At 34.8% G+C, this 19285-nt stretch overlaps 1 protein-coding gene across 1 annotated transcript in view; it reads left to right on the top strand.

The window, feature by feature from the left end:
* Window positions 1–14779, top strand: part of LOC134535189 (mitochondrial import inner membrane translocase subunit TIM50-C-like) — a 47362-nt gene extending 32583 nt beyond the window's left edge. Inside the window, exons 8-9 of the mRNA XM_063374213.1 lie at window positions 159–262; window positions 13990–14779. Coding sequence (XP_063230283.1) covers window positions 159–262; window positions 13990–14079 — 194 coding nt within the window. The 3' untranslated portion in view covers window positions 14080–14779. The remainder of the gene's footprint in view (window positions 1–158; window positions 263–13989) is intronic.
* Window positions 14780–19285: the final 4506 nt, after the last annotated feature.

Here is a 19285-nt window from a genome sequence, read left to right as displayed (position 1 = left end):
ATAAAATTAGTTTTGCTTTCTGTTACAAAAAAAAGTTTTATGAATGGATATTATTATTTTTTTACATTTTCATGATACAATAAGTGCCATTGTGTTACCTAAGTAACACATTAATGAGAGTTGATTGTTGAAATTTGTTATGATTATTTAATATTCAGCAATAGCATCAGAGAATGTTGAGGATGTCCGTGTTGTGCTGGAATACTACCAACAGTTTGATGACCCATTGGCAGCATTTAGAGAAAATCAGCGTAAAGTACTGGTACGTTACAACTTTATTTTTATGTGTCAATCTCGTACTACTTTATCTGGCTTTAAGTTCATGTCAAATATTACTAAAATGCTTAAAGTGAATTTGTCTGTCTACAGAGTACTATAGTACTAGAGAACCATAATATCATTAATCCTCATTTTTCTGTTTCTATCTCAAGTTTTGCTTTCTTTGGCCATCATGTTTGATATGAATAATGAATAACATGGGGAACAAAGGTAGTCTCCTGACAAGCACATGGTTACTGACAAGTCCTGTGTGAGGCTACTTTTCACTGCAATTGCTGGTGCTAGTAAAGACGAGCAATCTAAGTAAAGCAGGTGACACTAAATGAAAATGAACCTATTCTAACTTTTCACAGAAAATTGGAAAATAAACAGCACCAAGTACTAACCTGTGGATGTATGCTTTGGTAAACACAGTCAGCTGCTCGAGATAAAATGGAATTTAAAATGGATGTTAGAGTTTGGCCAAACTCTTATCAGTTACCTCATTTATTAAATGTATTTACTTGCATAATAACTACACTAGTTCAAACATTTTTTTCCTACCAATAAAATTGTGATTCTAGTGTAAACAATGATTGGTAGAAATTGTCACAACTAAATTCAAGAATTTTATATGTGCTTTGGTTTTGGTTTAACATTTTTCTCTTAATGACTGGAACTTTTCAATTGCATTGAGATAATGCATTGTTTAATTGTTTTGTGATAATTTTAGTTGTCATGCTCTGCATTTAAAACCTGGTCTGTGGTAATTACTACAGAAATCATTGGATTTTAATACAAACCTTATTTGTAAATATTTACTTATAAAATATAGAAGGTCTTGCAGTCACTAGCATCCGTTATCCATTTTCAGAATTGACTTGATTCTAAGATGTACATTTTTGGGATTTTTGATCTCTGAACATGGGGTCAGTGGTGGTTTTACCAGCAGGCTGAGTAGGCTTGAGTCTAAGGCAGCATATTTTTGGGGCGGCAAATTTGGGGACCAAATTTTATTTTTTATTTATTTTTTTTGCTACCTCATAGAAGTCTGCAACAAATTTTGCCGATGACTTTCCCCTCTCCCTTGTCATTGTACGTTCCGTGAATCAGTGTAGCAAACTTCCATATTCTAGAGTAAAACAGCTAGTTCGCCGCCCCCCAACCAGTAATCGCCCTCTGCGCCCTCTGCCCACACTGCCCACACTTTGAATGAGTGAAAAGAGCGAAATTATAGAAAATGTATTTCTCTCTTCCCACTATCAACCCATACATGCCAGTCCTACTACTGGTTGGAGTCTGCGAACTGGATGGTTTGTATATAATTTTGTGATTTTAATTTGAATATAGTGAATAATTTAGTGAACAATTTTACCGATTTCAATCTTATTTACCGACTATTATGTGTTGAACATGCACTAGCTTTAGGAAATTTTATTGGCATTCTAAAAAAAGAAAAAACTTTGAGCAGCGATAGCGAGATAGTCAAAAAAATATTTTTCCCGGAATGCAGTATTTTTTTTAACGCTACAATGTTATCAATGACGTTAATGTTGCACGTGCACGTGGCGAGGCCCATTCTCCATTCCAATAACCGTGTGGGTTACCCCGGTTACCCGAACAAATCGAGGCAAAAAATGAAAACAACATCGAAACAAAAGAAAATAAGGCATGAAACTACAAAACCACGAGTTGGCCTCGGTTGGTAGCGTCCTGCTGTAATTGCATAACGAATTGATATTTGTACATGGGTGTGTGCTGTTATTTTTCGAAGTGATTCATGGATTGTATGAATACGTATTTTCACAGCACCGGTAGGTAAAAACTTTTTATAATCATAATAAATTATAATAAATCATCTGTAACGAATAAATTTATTGAAATATGCCCTGCAAAAATATTTCATATGGTCACGTTAAACTTTTGAACATTTTCATATTAACTATAAATAGTATTCTAAAAGATTGTTAATGGTAATCTTTTCATTTGGTATTTTTCAATGAAGCAAAAATAAAAAAAATAGAATTAATAATTCACAAGAAACAATTAATCGGAAACTATGCAAAGAAGTTTTGATTTTTTCGTGATAGCATAAAAAAATTACGTTTTTACGTTAACTATTTATTGTGTGAATTCTGAACTGAGGATATCGCTGCTTGCGTAGAAGAAATAAACTTTTTAATTTCATCCTTTCCATTTCAGTTCCTGAATAAAAAATTGTTAATGAATGATGGGAGAAAGCGACTTAGTGGAGCGGAGTACAAAAAGAAGGCCAAAATAAAAAAAGAACAAGAGCAAATTATACGAAAAACCACAAATATTGACAGATTTTTAAAAAATGAAAATTGTGTTGCAAAATCGGGAACCTCAACAATGCAATCTGAAAAGGATGAAACGGACTTGAAATCTGCTGCCCAACTTTCATCTGTTGAACTATCGACTAAAGAAAAACTGATGATTATGTTCTTGACGACGAGTGCTCCAAAATTTAATATGCCCCAGACGGAGTCGTTAAATGATGACCGAAAGCAAACAACTGTAGATCAAAACAAAGATCCAGCTTTATGGGAAATTAATAGGGATGGGGCGACCGAATCCAATATCAGCCGAATCCGCCGAATCCGCCGAATCCTAGGGATTCGAAGGTTCGGCGGGTCTGATATAGGATTCGTCAAAGGATTCGGTTTTTACTATTTACGGGAAAAAAATACAGTAAAACTCTCTTATGAGGTCCCGCATGGTAGGTTTTTCCGTATAAAGCGTTTAAATTGCCCGAGGTCTCGTCATTTACGCCATTAAATGTGTGATATAATGTCCGTTAAAATTTTTTCTGAAACTTCTTGTCTCAAATAATGGCACACGTAAATATGAAGAAAAGACAAATGAACAACAACATACGAAGAAATATGGATGATGTACCATACTACAGTACAAACCCAATAGTTATTTTAAGATAATTACCATAAAAAGAACTAAAGATTCTTTGTAGAATACCATAATTACTACAGAAGCATTATAGCTACCATATTTGCACTATAGTTATCGTAACAACTGAGATGTATATTTACCGTGATAGTAATGTATTATTTATTTATGACATATTAAATTAAAAAACATTGTTAAAAAAAAAAGGATGTTAAACTTTGATATGTATGGTTCGCACATGTTGCTAAGAAATAATGCGATCTGAAAGAATGCAGTACTACTACGAAAAGTGAAAATGGTACTCGTGGATTTTTAGGTTATGGCAGTCTCTTTCGTTTTTCAGTAATATCGGCCGAAAATTAACGAGCGTACTGTATCGGAAGTCGGCAGAAATGCCGATTCAACTAAATATTGGCAAAATCGGCTTCTTCAATACAGCTCTACATTTAATGACATGAGTAAACATATTTCAGACTTCAGGATATTGAAAAAGACTTTAACCCTTAGCCAGAGACGTGAAAATATTTGACATATCTGGTGACGTGGTGCCCCTCAGACCCCAAAATGTTTTGTAGAAGTTAACTGATTAGAAATTATTTTTGTTCCATGTAAAATTATTTAATGCATTTTTTATACTTATTAATTAAATTAAAAAATAAATTAGTAAATAATTATTTACCAATTATAAAATACAATTTTTTCCATTGGTGCTTGCTCAAATAAATCTAAAAATGCCTATTTGTAATAATTGCTTTTTTAAAAAAAATAAGCAGATGGTAGCCTAAAAGTTTTATTTGCTATTCAATATAGATATAGTGACAAAACAAAATCTAGAAAACTTCTATGAATAATAAGACTTTTTCATAAAATCTACAACAGATAAATTTTCCCAAAAAAAGAAATTACTTTTTTCCCCTCCAAATATTTTCCTTGCATAACCAATGCTTAAACCACAACAATATATATAATCGAGCTAACTAGAAAGCACATGCATACTTATATATTTTGAAAATGCCATTTTTACATAAAATATATTAGCCGAACATTGTTTGAAAAAATTAAATTTGTACGAAAAGTCACATTTGTTTGCTCTGCAATCATCACACATTGCTTTTCCACACACACTTTGATAAACTTAAGTCACTAAAAATATCTTTCAACCACTTAGAAATAGTTTCGTCATAATCTGGATCGCCCACACGTACACGTGTTCGTTTAGAAGCCTTTTTATCACTTCTGAGATAGAAACATAACTGGTGACGTGGTGCCACTACGACCCCAAGTTATCTTTTCGACCTGATATCTAGCTCCAGACAGCGTAAACAAATCTGACACTACAGGAGGAGACTATGTGATATCCAAGCGAAAGGTAGATGGTACCACAAGCAAGTGCCTTGAACTGCACATAGATGGCAGCAAGTTAAAGTTTTGCTGGGGTCACGGAGACCCCACGTCTCCGGATAAGGGTTAATTTCCATGTAGGTTTATTGTGTGTATGTTTTTTTTGCAAGTGTAAATTGAATGAAGTAAAATGTTTTTATTTTTATTACTTTCAATTGATTAAACTTTAATGACCAGTTACAGATATTTATGACACTAATTTTGAGGTTAAGCAATTTTACTAAAGCATTCCAGCCAAGCAGGTTGCCAGCGAGAGACGCTTCTCTTTTGCTGGAAACACTATCTCCAATCGTAGAGCTAATTTAACTCCTGAACGTGCAGAACAAATTATTGTTCTGAATGATAGATTAAAGAACAGAATTTAATACTCTGTGACAATCTCTCTCAGAATTATTGTGCTGAAAAGTGGAAATGTTGAAACAATGTGAATGTACTTTTCAAACAACATGATTTTTGGTGCTAAGTTTGTTGAAGCTCAGTAAGGACTCCAGAAAAATTGACAAGGGTGAAATTTTCCCAAAGATATGTTACATTTACACAAACATATACTTGGTTATGTTAGTTGGATGATATCAGTTACTAATGAACCAATGGAAACAGGTAAGATTCAATGAAAAAAAAATGTTATTTTTATTCTAGCAGTGCAAAATGTAAACACACTCTGTAACAGGGACTGGAAGTAACGCGCTACTAGTAACGACATTATTTGTAACAGTTACTTTTTATGGTAACGATCGTGGTAACGCAATATATTAAGTTTTCAGTAACTGTAACTGTAACTGAATTACATTTTTCTGCCTTAAAGTAACGATAATTGTCGTTACTTCTTGCGTTACATTTTTAATGTATTTATTATTGAACGAACAACGATCTGTTGATTTTTTCAATCCCATAACGAAAATCCCAACGAGCATAATTATTTACGATGGTATTGCTTGTACTTGTAAAACTGCTGTTGGCTAGCCTGCGCCCGTATTTTGATTTTCATTTCTTTAATATTTGCGGCATGCGGGTTTACTGCTGTACTGTTTAATTAATTAACCTACGTGTGCACATGCGCGAAAGCAATGACAGAATCTAATGATGCGAGAAGCCGAGAAAGCAGTCCAGAATTTTCGTTGCAGTGGCCTTCATATTCTAATTTTTTCGAAGTTCGGTCGAGTGATAAAAATAACCTTATTGTGAAATGCTTGTTGTGTGGTGCTGCGAACAATTTTGTAGTGTGAACTAAATACTCAATGTAATTTAAGACCTATTTAAAATTTGTCAGTTTAAATAAACATATATCTTTACTAAACACAATAGGCCCCTATGTTTTATTAGCTTTTAATTAATTATAACAATATTACGTATCACATTTTTAGTTTTTCACAAAGTAACTGTTAAAGTAACTTACAGTTACTTTTCTCATATCTGTAACTGTAACTGGTTTATTTTCAGTAGTGTAACTTGTAGTTGTAACAGGGTTACATTTCCAATGGAGTATTTGTAACTGTAACTGAGTTACTTTTTAAAAGTAACTTTCCGGTCCCTGCTCTGTAAATAGTTACCCAAAATTAATAAGCCCACTTCATTTTAATACTTTATTCAAACATGATATTAAGTTTAAGATAAAAATAATTTCCCAAAAGTGTAACTGTACCACAAAAGCTCGAGCTCGGCTCGAAGTAAAATTCTTAGGCTCGCAGACCTCTAGCTTATTTATAGAAAAAATCCTAACTGCTAATCTGTACTAAAACTGAAATTTCTCAAGAAAAAATTGTTGTCTTTATATACACTTATACCAGAAATGTACCAATCTACATGTGATAAAGTCAAGGGACTTTTAGTGCAAGCAGAATACATCTCACTTACATTAGATATGTGGACATCATCTATTAAAAGATTCGGGTTTGGGTTCGAGATTCGGCAATTCCAGTCGAGGATTCGAGTTAGGATTCGGATTCGAGGAAATCAGGATTCGCCCCATCCCTAGAAATTAACGATACTTTAAGGGAAATTATTGCAAGATGCGACTTCGATCAAAACAAGTCTTCTGACTTCTCTAAAAGTGAAAAACTATATACTGATCAACGTCGTTTCTTGCCAGTGAGTATCTTCCAATGAAAAATGAAAAACAATGAAGTGAAGGACCGAAATTGGCTGGTTTACTCTGAAAATAAAAGGTCCGTATATTGCGGACCGTGTTTGGCATTCGGTCTGAACCACACTGTGCGCAAGGTATGTTCAAAACGTCACAGCATCCTTCAAGCTGAACCAGCCAAGGATGATTAAAAAAAATTGTAAAAAACAAGGTTTCTTAAGAAAGCAGGAGGTGTAGGGGTAATTACGGCGCACCATCTAAAGAATAACCCAAGATCTATGCAAGACTAATATTTATTCACATTAGCAACAACCTCTAACATAACAAATATATAAACCGATGTCTCAAGCGTAACAAAGAATTAAAGGTTAATACATTAAGTTGTATTCTTAGTAGTCCATCATGATTAAATGATCAAAGAAAGTTATCCTAGCTTTTACCATAAAGACACACATACGATGCGCCAGACATACGTGTATACAACTAGGCATACTTTAAACAATACATCTAGATCATGGCGCCAAAAAATAACATCAGGTGGTGACGCAATTGGTAAACGAGATTATAAACCAATATCTGTAAACCAGCCTACTTTATAATGTTTCCCAGTGACCTGCAGTCAGACCAGATATTTCAATCAAAATCACAACACACTAATTATTGACGGCGCGCGAGCCATATGGTCATGGGGGAAGAGAGAACAACTGATAATAAACGAGAACTTAGAATGTGGCCAACGAAAGGGAAAAATTGACAAACACAACTTTAGGTTAACTAACCACTACATACCAACACACACTTTATTAAAGTTCTATGTTGCTCACGCCCATGACCACGGCTTCGACGTCACCAAGTGCACAAGTGCACACACCAAACGTCAAGGCAGACTGCAGGTAGCGACACCGCTAGTAGCGGTATTTTATACTAATTAACTAGGGGCGGAGTAAGCACACAGGGGAGAGGGGAAGGAAGGGGGGAAGTAGCCCGAACCGTCCAGACTGAACTGGCTTGACCGAGCACACTCCAGCGGAGGGGAGGCAAGGAGGGGCAAGGGAGGTGAGAAGGAAGCAACCACAGACACAGAGAGAGCAGTCACGTAGCAGCCGGAGGACAGTGAGACGTGAGTAGACACGTAACAGCCGGCGGACAGGTGAGACATGCGTAAGCACGGCTCAGGTCCATTGGAGAATAAAACTCAGTTCGAGGACTAAGGATTTAATGACTGGAAAAATACAGAACACAAAGTAGCTCAGCATGAAAACTGTGCATCATAAATCCAGTATCCTTAGTCTGAAAGCTAGAAGTGTGATTGACGGTCGAATCGACAATTTACTGCATTTGCAAATTGATGAAGAAATTACTTATTGGAGGAGCGTTCTGAAAATGGTTGTTGATGTAGTGAAGCGGCTGTGTTCAAGAGGTCTCGCTTTTAGAGGAAAAAGTGAAAAGTTTGGTGATCCACACAACGGAAATTAATTTATGATTCTGGAACTGTTAGCTGAGTTCGATCCTTTCTTAGCCAGTCATAAACGGTTTGGGAATCAAGGATCCGGAAGTACCAGTTACTTATCGAAGACAGTTTGTGATGAGTTTATACTCTTGATGGGCCATAAAGTCTTGAAGCAAATTGGAGACGAGATAAGAAGGGCGACCGAAATACTTTTCCTTAATCATCTATTTGACACCGGATATAGCACATGTGGACCAGCTCACCTTCGTGATTTGATATGTTTTAGAAACAGGAGAACCCTGTGAAAGATTCCTCAAGTTTTGGCCCTCAGTGGGACATAAAGCTGAAGAAATGTTTGCTGTCATTACTTCGGAACTAAAAACCTTGGGTTTGAATATTGAAGACTGCCGTGGACAATCGTATGACAATGCCGCAAATACTTCTGGCATATACAATGGCTTACAGGCTAAAATTCAAAGTCAAGCACAGTTTGCTTTTTTCGTTCCTTGCTCTATTTAGTGGCAACTGCGACTGCTGAATCTTGCACTGAAGCTTGTCGATTCTTCATGTTGCTCCAAGAAATATACTTTTTTTTTTTTTTTTCAAGTTCGACACAACGCTGGAAGATATTGATTACTGAAGTCGGAGAAGGCAAAACAGTCAAGAGAGTAAACCTTACACGTTGGTCAGCTAGAATGGATGCATGCAGACGTTTGAGAGATTCATGGCACAAAGTTATTAAAGCTTTGGAAACAATCAGGAACGATTGCACCGAAAAGCCTGTCACACAAAACAAAGCAACGGGAATTCTTTCAAAATTAAAAAAAAATGGAAACGGCGTTAATGGTTGTTGTGTGGGATTTTTTTTTTTTGAAAGAATAAACAAAGTAAATGTTTAAATCCAGGCTTCTACCGTAGATTGGATTACTGTAGCTGATCTTTATGAATCTCTTCGCAAGTTTTTCGTAGATCAAAGAGAAAACTTCCAGTATTTCGAGGAAATGGCAATGGAATGAAGTGTGTTGAAGCAGTACACAAAAGACCTGGGAAAAAGACAACCGAAAAGAAAAAAATTTGCTGATGAAACACCTGATGGAGAAATTAGTATGACCGCGAGTGATACTTTCAGGGTTAATACATTTCTCGACATCATTGATAGACTCGTATCCGAATTAGAAAAAAGGAAGAAGGCGGGCAACAATTTCAATGACAAATTTTCATTTCTGACAAAAATGAGCGAGTTGTCATCATCAACCCTTACGAAAAAGGCTCCATCCCTAGAATAAATGTATCCTGATTTATAGACTGAGTTGGTTCAAGAATGCATACATTTTCGAAGCCACATATCTTCGCAAAGCATTCTGGTAAAACCAGATTCTACATCATTACAGAGTCTATCTTCGTTTCTGCGAAAACAGAGTTTGCAGAACGTTTATCCGAACTTGGACATAGCCCTTCGTATGGACTTAGTACACCATGCGACAAATTTTTTGGGTGAGAGAAGTTTTTCTTGTCTAAAAAGGGTAAGACAATTATCTGAGAACGACCTTGAGCCAAGAAAAATTAAACGCTTTAGCTTTTTTGTACATAGAGTGGAATTAATGAACAAGATTACTTACGACGATATCATCAATGATTTTGCCAATTAAAAATCGTGCAAAAAGGTATTGTAATGAACTTTTATAATTTGACTGAGTTGATTATTTTTAACTGTTTGTAAATGCAATAAAGATTATTTATTCACGTTTACCAAATGTACATTATTGTGTAAGTAGCATGCATTACCCCGCCTTATTAATTGTACATGATTGAGCTTTGATTAGCTCAAAAATATACCCAAAAATTATTTTACGTGCAACTTCAACGAAATTGTTGGATTGTAAAAATAATCTAGGACACGAAAAATGTAGAGGCAAGGGCGGCAAAAACTTTACAGCCTATACCTTGAAAATTTCTACATCCGCCACTCCATGGGGTTCAATGCACAATGTGATAATAGAATGTTAGATTCAATTAAATATACTTATTTTCTAAGGTGAGAAAGGTCAGTAGCAAATATTTGTTACATTTGTCTCTGTTTGTTGTTAAAAATAGTCGTAGAAAGGTCCAGAATAGTCACTAATATTCATGCAATTCAGGGCCGGAACTAAGGGGCGGCAAATATCAGGGGGCGGCAAAATATGAAAAGTGGTTCACTAAAAAAAGTTTTGAAAGTGTACATATCGCAACCAATAAGTTAGCCAAGAAATTAAGAAATTCTATTTAACTTGATTATGCATAATTTGTAAATATATTCTTACTTCAAATGCGTTACTTCACTCTAAGAAACAAATATTACCATAATTCGTGGTCTGGAGTGAGTAAAACCACTGCGATGAGAGCTGGTATCTCAAGGACCCGTTGCGCGGGTGATCACTTGGCTGAGCAAGATGTAGCCCTTTCTCTGATAAATAACCTCATTTTTCCAGCCCCTACTCAGTCGCTCCTGTGTTTTCGTACCATGTGCGTCTCTGCCTGAGGACGGGAGCAGATAGCAGTTCCCGAAACGTCGCTTGTTTCTGTTTTGGAAAAACTATTGTGTTTGTTTCGTCTTTTCGTTTTGTCGTGTTATTGTCTCGTTTAAACTGTTGTGCTGAATTTTTTTGGGTTCAATATTTTTGTGCTGTCATCATTTGTGGGGTTTTTATCGTTCTATTCTGTTTTGGAAAACTATTGTGTTTGTTTCGTCTTTTCGTTTTGTCGTGTTTTTGTCTCGTTTCAACCATTGTGCTGAATTTTTTTTTGGGTTCAATATTTTTGTGTCGTCATGATTTGTGGTTTTTTTTTCGTTCTTTTAGTACATTTTTTTTTTCTTTTTCTTTGTTTGTTGACCATATTCCTGTTACGGAATATTTTGTGGTGTTTATATTCTGTTGACAACAGCAATTTTTTGCTTAATTTGTGATTTTTGTCTTTTGGTTATTTTTACTTATTTTTTAATTTTATTTTTTCGTTTTCTTCTACAGAAAAAGTGCTTAGCAATGGTGTATGTCCAAAAAACTTACATCAAGTTATGATGAAAGTCATTGACAGATTAATTATGGAACTGAGTAACAGGTTTAAGGCTTTGGAGAACATTAACAATAAGTTTGGATTTTTTAGTGGTGTTCAAATTCATAAAATGGAAGTAGACGATTTAAAAGTCAAAGCAGCAGAATTAGGAAACACAGTGCCGATCTTAACAAAGAAGAATTCGTATTTGAAATTGAAAGTTTTAAGCACCATGCATTAACAGTAGACTATGAATTAAAAGATGCTACAACATCAACAATGTTGAGCCTTATCTACAAAAATAAGCTGGAGGAGGCATACCCTAACATTACTACTGCTCTGAGAATGTTTCTCACCCTTCCAGTTACAATTGCGTCAGGTGAAAGAAGTTTTAGTAAACTTAAACTTATTAAAAGCTATTTGAGAAGCACGATGGGCCATCAGAGATTAACAAATCTAAGTATTATATCTATTGAACACAAACGAGCTGCTTTGATCAATTTTGATGATATTATTAACACTATTGCAGCTAATCATGCTCGAAAAATTAAATTTTGAACTGAATTTCTTTGTATGGTTATCAATACAATATTATACTTAATTCAGAATCACATGTTCCTTATGTAATTTTAGTACTTAATAAACTTATTGGTAAGACATTAATTTTCACTGTTGTGCAAACAATAAACAATAGTTTGATAACAGTCTACTTCATTATAATAAAAAAAGTAATTGTATTAGTTTTTCAATTAGTGTACTTGATAAATAAAAGTTCTCAATTATGTATAAGTGAATGGTATCATTTCAACCACAGCTTCTAACGAAAAAGGGTATTTTATAATGTTGGTAAGGAGGGGGCGGCAAATTAAGCTTTGCCCCCCCTAACGAATCTCCTAGTTCCGGCCCTGATGCAATTTATCTGCAATGGTGTGGGTAGTTTGTATGAGCTGCAATGATAAAATGGTGTGAAACACAATAACGATTTCCAAGAACTGTCAGGCTGTTGGTTTGCGTACAGCCGGCACAGTAGCGTGGTACTCGTGTAGCATGCTATTCCAAATGCTGCTAGTGCTCAATGTTCCAATAACATGTAGAACAAACAACTGACCCAGTTTACTGTTAAAACAGTGGACCTTTCTGTATGCCGTCTGTCCAACTGAATTTCAGTCTTTTGTTTTTGGCAGAAACTACCATTTTCAATCCTTCCTTACAGGAATAACCAAGATTTCATTCACTGATAAAAGTCCAGGATAGACACTATTCCAACCTAGTAACAAATCTGATTGGACTCCTAAAATAGGGGAACCTTCAGGGTGGCTAGCAACAGGGAGAACCTGAAAGTCAGAGGAATTTCAGCAATAAGAAAAAATCAGGGTAAAGTCTGGGAATTTCTTTGGTAATTATGGAATTATTAATAATGATGAGGTAACTGAAAAATTAAATCATTAGCAGAGATTTGTTTTGATTTTTTTGTGGTTCCACATACAAATTATGTGCCCGGCTAAGATTATGGATGATCTTTCCTTGTACATACAGAAAAACAATATCATCTCATCGAATGTTGCAGGTAGTTTGGGGTAGATTTTTTCTATAATCATTAAATTATTCAAAAAATTTTAATGGTTGAATTTAAATAAAAGAGTTCGAATTTAATTTTGAACTTTATTCTTATCTCAACGTTAATACATTTGATGAACCACCGAATGACGCAACCTCTCGGCACAACACTCGAACAACGACTGGCGAGGCTACACGCAAATGCGTACCAACCACCCCAAGGGGAAGTGGCAGACGCATGGCCTCATCGAATAATTACAACTCAGTTCTTATAAGGACACAACAGTGTATAAATTTCTTTACCCTTGCAACAAGGTTTTCCTGTAAAAAAAATAAAACATTAATAATCACAAAGTTCATTCTGATTGGCAGGTGCAAAAATGTGATAATTTGACCATCTCTTATGGGAGTGAACATCTTCAGATTTACCCAGCAGAAGAAATACTCACAGAATGCACCAGAATATCTCGACATAAAAATGTATAAAAAAATTAGTGCTATCTTGTCGCACACCTGTCTCCTGTCTCCTGTCTCTCGTGCTTTCTTTTACCAACACAATACACAATGTTCTAGAATTATAATTATAGCTTCCAAATAAATACAAACATATTTGAAAGTAATTAATTTAATGAAAAATAATAAACTAGCAAGCTAAGCGAAAACCAGTAAAAGTATAGTTACATCGATTTTCTGAGTAAAATGATTAAATATAAAAATTTACATAAATTATTTACGTTCCAATACAAAACCAGGTCGCCATGAACTTGAACTATATAATCAGCTGAACCATTGAATGACAAAAACATATTTATTCTTCTCAAAAAATACTCGTAAAATCGGGGAAGGGCAGGGGTCTTGCAATGCTACAACATCCTTTCAACCCTGTATCCAAGTGTTATATATTGTATATATATATAAGAGCACTTCGAACGTGAATAGACTTCAATACTATTGACAGTAGTGCGATAAAATAATTGATAGTTGCCTGTTGCAGTACTGAAGTGTGTTATGTCTACGAGTTGTGATTTTGAATTTGAATTATTGATAGGTTTTGGAGACTAATATCAATGTTCAAGGAAAACATTTTCCTGATCTGGAAAAGTCAGGAAATTTTTATCAAAGGTTTGCTAGCCACCCTGTTGATGGAGTAGTAGAGATTATGCAAGTGAATACATATGACAACTCACCTTTTTGTTAGATAACAGTCATTCTGGTTCTGAATGAACACTGTATTTACATTTGGTTTCTTATCGTGTGTTGATCACGGCTCTTTTTACCCTCACAGGAGCAGATGCAGCAAGAGCAAAAGGAAAAGGAGCAAGCCAAGTCACAAATACTGACCAAAGGATGGACTCCAAGCTTTTTACACAAATGAAGCTGAAAACAGTTATCTCATATGTAACTAACAGTTATCATTTACAAGGAGAGATTGACTGCCATTTTCACGGAAAAAAATTGCGGCATAAGTTACGTTATCTTCAGTGTCTTATGTTTGACATTATCAGTTCTGTATTACCTGCATAGCCTACCAGAAGTGCAACTGTACAAGAGATTTCCATTTTTAGGAAATGTGTAATATATCACGTTTAAGTTTCTTTCATGAAATTCTGGTTCTCAGTTTCACTTTGAAGAATCATTATGAAATGTAAGTTACATACAAGTTAATATTTACATTAACTAGTGATAATTTATGCCATTGTAAGAAATAATTCTGTGTTTGGTTGTTATAATGCTGCTTATATTAGCATTGTTTTAATACAGAAAAATTAAGAGTCTACTTCAAACTGTGATTATTTAAAGTTAAAAGTTGTTATTGTCTAAAAAGACCAGCATTAAAGTGAAAATTTACTTGTGATGTGAAGAGATGGATTTTTATTCTTAGTTTGCTCTAGAAGTCTGACTGCGAACCAAGTTCTGATACTTGACACTTGTGTAAACAGGTTATTTACTGTGTAAGTAGTGGAACAAACTTTTTTTTTTTTGCCGTTTTCATTGGCTGTATCAAATTAAGTTTTCTATCAAATTTCTGTTACATTTCTGTTTTGTAGAAAAATATACTTTGTTGTTAATTGTAATTTTTTTCTTTTCTTTTTTGCTTGTAAAAACAGCATGAGTGATTTTCAGCAGTATCCAGTTCCACTAGAACTGTCGGTTCTATGCTTGGCCAATGCACTATTTTTGTATCTAAAGTGCAGGAAATGAAACAGTTATATTTAGGGACAGGAAAATATGGTTTTATATTTTTTAATTTCGTTTTAAAAATTAAGGATTTTGGTGTTTTGTGGTTTTATAAAAAAAAGCCCATACATGACTAGGTTATTCGCAAAAAAAAGCCTTTAAAACTTAAATATTTCCCATCTTTAATTTCTGTAGTCAATTAAATTCAAAAATTATCAAATTTTCAATCAAATACATTTATGCATTAAGCATAAACTACAATAATTATTATTGACGATAACCTCTAAAACGAACTAAATAATATACATTAATTAAAATTGTAGAACTCCTATATGATCCATATAACTGTTTTGCACTTCACTCATTGAGACATTGACCGTTAATAAAAATTAACCATTGTCAAGATTTCTGCATTTGCTGGCAGAAGATTGCGGCACCTGTCGCTCACTACAAGTCAGTATTGGGAGAATGATCTCTCACTGTCCACATTACTGGTAGGCAACCATATTGCCTTCAAACATCCTGAAGCCTTCAATGAGCACAGCAGATTCACCATGTCTACTTCAGAACAATCTGGCCTCCCTAGATTAGACTTGCGCATAATAGTTCGCGACCGGGAGCGCTCCTTTTAGTTCGCAGCTCCTTGGCGAACTAGGTCGCTCTTTTAGTTCGTCCGCTCCCATCTCGAATTCAAAGAAGACAGGTCACAGATAGTTCGTTCGCTTTGCTACCGCTACTGCAGGCAATCTTCTTTGTATGTTATAGTAGTTATTTTTTATAATGATCAGTGTTGTGAACGCATAGATTATTATCCTTTTTTGGGTTATTACACATTAAATGAGTAAATAAAACAATAATTTACATAAACATAAAATGGCGTATATAACAGTTAGGTTTTTATTCTTCACTTAACATACACTATAATTGAAAAAAATTAATTTATAAAAGGATTTATTTTATAGCTAGTTTAAGAAATATTATCTATGAAATGTGTTTATTTTAGTGAATAAAATACAGTTTTATAAATATACAAATTTTAATATTTTTTTAAAGAAGTAATCAACAAAAAATGTGTTATTATGTACAGGCCAAAAAATTACGTAAATTATTATTACTCTTCTAATTTGTTACCTTATTATTAGACATAGAAAAACTAATAAAAACTCTTAAGTAAGATTGTATGCTAATATTGCTTAAGAATGTGTATGTTCATTAGGACCTATATATAATTCAATAATTAAATATTAGCAAGTTCATCATCACTTAACATACACTATAATCGAAAAATTTTAATTTCTAAAATTATTTATTTATTAGCTAGTTTAAGAAATATTATTTATGAAATGTGTTTATCTTAGTGAATAAAATACCGTTTTAGGCCTATAAAAATACATTTTTTTTTAATTTTTAGAAATAATCAACAAAAAATGGTTTGTCTGTAAAGTCGGTTTACGGACGATAGTTTTACGTGATGTCATAACAAAAGATTGATGAAATGATTTCATACTTTTATGAATAAAATTGAATCATTATTATTGTATTATCACTATTTTGTATGGATACAAAGAAGGAGAGAAATGAAATCTACAATTTAATTGATAAATTAACTTTTATTTGCACTCATTAATTCAAATATGTATATTACTTTAATGAAGAGATTATTTTAACTATAACTTTTATACATGTTTGCTATTTAACTTCTTCTAATCTGTGTTATTCTGTTAAGGATAGAACGATGATAGGAAAAGTAGGAAACAAATGGAAGTATTTCAAGTTTAATCTGCCTCGAAAAAGTCAATTCTATGGTTGTTCCAATCGAGTGGAAGAGAGATAGATGCGGCGCAAGCGTACAATGAGCATAACGGGACACAGCATAACGGGACAATGTGCATAACGGGACACTTTTTTGTGCGTGCAGCCGGCGTTCATCGATTTATTAGACGTCACGTCAAAAATAAGTTTATTTAACAATGGTTTTATATAAGTCAAAATTTTAATATTAAAGTTGTCATCAGCTGTCAAAATTATTTTATGAATATTGAAATCATTTTGTAAACACTGATATAACTACCTAATGTAATTATGTCTGACTTGTTCTCAGTATACACCACAGTTTCCCCACCACGAAGTTAACGTGCTCGGACACGAGTATAAAGCTATCCTCTATCCTCATCAACAAAACGATTATATTTGAAAATGTTTCATTGCAGTAAACATTTGCAGCGATCAAGAGTCAATATTTTTGTAAAGTCAGTATCCGTTAGACGTCTGAAATTTCAGCTATCCGACCCGAGCAGATAACGATAGCCAGCCAAAACTAATACCCGAAAGGGAGAACGAGTGTCGACTTTTGATAAGAGCCAGATCATGTGCACAGAACTAAAAGAAGATCGGAAAAAGAACGAACTAATGAACTGAGGAGCGAGGGATCTGGAAACTAGTTCGCGCAGTTTGTCTGTGGGAGCGCTCTTCCGAACTAGTTCGTTCGCGAACTACACAAGTCTACCCTAGATCTTCTACGATTGTGTTTCTCATGGCATGAAAACCTTCTAAAAAGGTTTGCAGGGCAAGTTGTTTGATAAATGGTATGTTGTTTATATCCTTCTGAAGCTGTTTGTTTTCTGGGATTGGTTTCATAATGTTTCTGGGATTAAGCAGAACACTTATGCTCAAAAACATTTTTGCAGCAGAATAATTTTTCCTCAAATCTTGAAGTTTGGAATGTGCCTTCACTGCTGCTGCTTTAAGTGATGACAGTTCCTCAGCTTTCTTAACTGCAGACAACTGCTCAAGCAAAACCATACAAGGGCTGAACTGCTCAATTTGTCCAGTGCTTAGCAACTGTAGTTTTGTCTCTATATCATTTAGTTTACAGCACAGGATGTGTGCTGTTGCATAAGAAGAACCTTCAAGAAAAGTTATTAGCTCTTCAATTGGCTTGCAGTATTCTGAAACAAATATAGCCTCAACTTTGATTTGTAGCAGTTCTGCAGAGCTCATCTCCTTTAGCCAAGTAATACCGCTGTTATCATAGTCTGATGAATTACCAGATGATGCAAAGAACTCAATAATGTCATCAAATTAGCTGCAAATGTAAACTACTGAACGGAACCACGAATTCCACCTCGTTAAAAATGCCTCAACTTTGATTTGTAACAGTTCTGCAGAGCTCCTCTCCTTTAGCCAAGTAATACCGCTGTTATAGTCTGATGAATTACCAGATGATGCAAAGAACTCAATAATGTCATCAAAATAGCTACAAATGTAAACTACTCAACGGAACTACAAATTCCACCTCGTTAAAACTGGCTCAGGGAACACCTTTACTTTTCCACTGGACATTCCATACTTTTCTGATATGTAGGATAAGTAGTGGTGTTTCCTTTTCCTGCTGTTCAAAAATGCCTTCTTGATCTTTGCCACTATTTTGTTTAACAGTGTTAGTGAAGTCTGCCAAGTGTTGCCCACTAAGTGCATCTTGTGGGCCCAGCATTGCAAATGAACTGCATGTTCCAGTAGACCAGACAGATTATTGAAACATTTTGTCATATAAGGAGCAGAATCACTCACTATGACCTTAACTGAATCAAATCCAATTCCATACTTTTCTAGGGGATCAAAAATTGCTTTTGAACATGTTGCATAGTTAGCAGCATCAAGTATAGTGGAAGCAACTAGCTTTGTGGTCTGGTTACTGGCTGGTTCCAATTTCTTAAAGAGAATGTTGAAAACACATCTTCCACCTTTGTCAGTTGTTTCATCACAAAGGACACAAATATCTTTACCATCAAAATCTTTCTTAATGTCATTGTCAATTTTTTCGCCTAATTTGGGGATATATGTTCTACGGAGGGAACTATTCTCCGTTCACTCTTAGCTGAGTTCTGAAATAAACAAACACCGCGGTATCACTGCGCCGCGTCAGCAAGTGATAGGCTGAATTAATCTGGCGCGCCAAGCACTAGTTGCAACACACACACTTAAGTACAGTCGGTGCTAATAAAATAACGGAGACGTAATATAACAGGAAGCACCGTAGCACTTTGTTCAGCGTAGGTGGTTCATTTGTGATGAAAAAACTATGCACTTTACGCCTAATAACCGTCTTCACAAAATCATCACAAGTTTTTATAACAGGATACTCAAGTTTCCTTTTCTTCCCGGAAGATGTTAATGTCCCGGTGTCCTGTAATTATTTCCTTGCACGAAGCACACTGCTCTTCGAAACACGCCTAAATTCCGCAGTTAAACTCGCGATATCGTTCACACGACAATCCGGATATTTGTCTGAAAATGTTTTAAAAACATTCAACACAATAGTTTTCTGTGCACTTTTCAAAGGCTTTCCCGTTCTGTGTTTTACAAAACTCGGTCCGACGTCAGCCATAACAAACCGTGCGCGC

Source organism: Bacillus rossius, chromosome 1, assembly GCF_032445375.1.
Source record: "Bacillus rossius redtenbacheri isolate Brsri chromosome 1, Brsri_v3, whole genome shotgun sequence".
Lineage (NCBI taxonomy): Eukaryota > Metazoa > Arthropoda > Insecta > Phasmatodea > Bacillidae > Bacillus > Bacillus rossius.
This window is presented reverse-complemented; position numbering and strand designations above follow the sequence as displayed.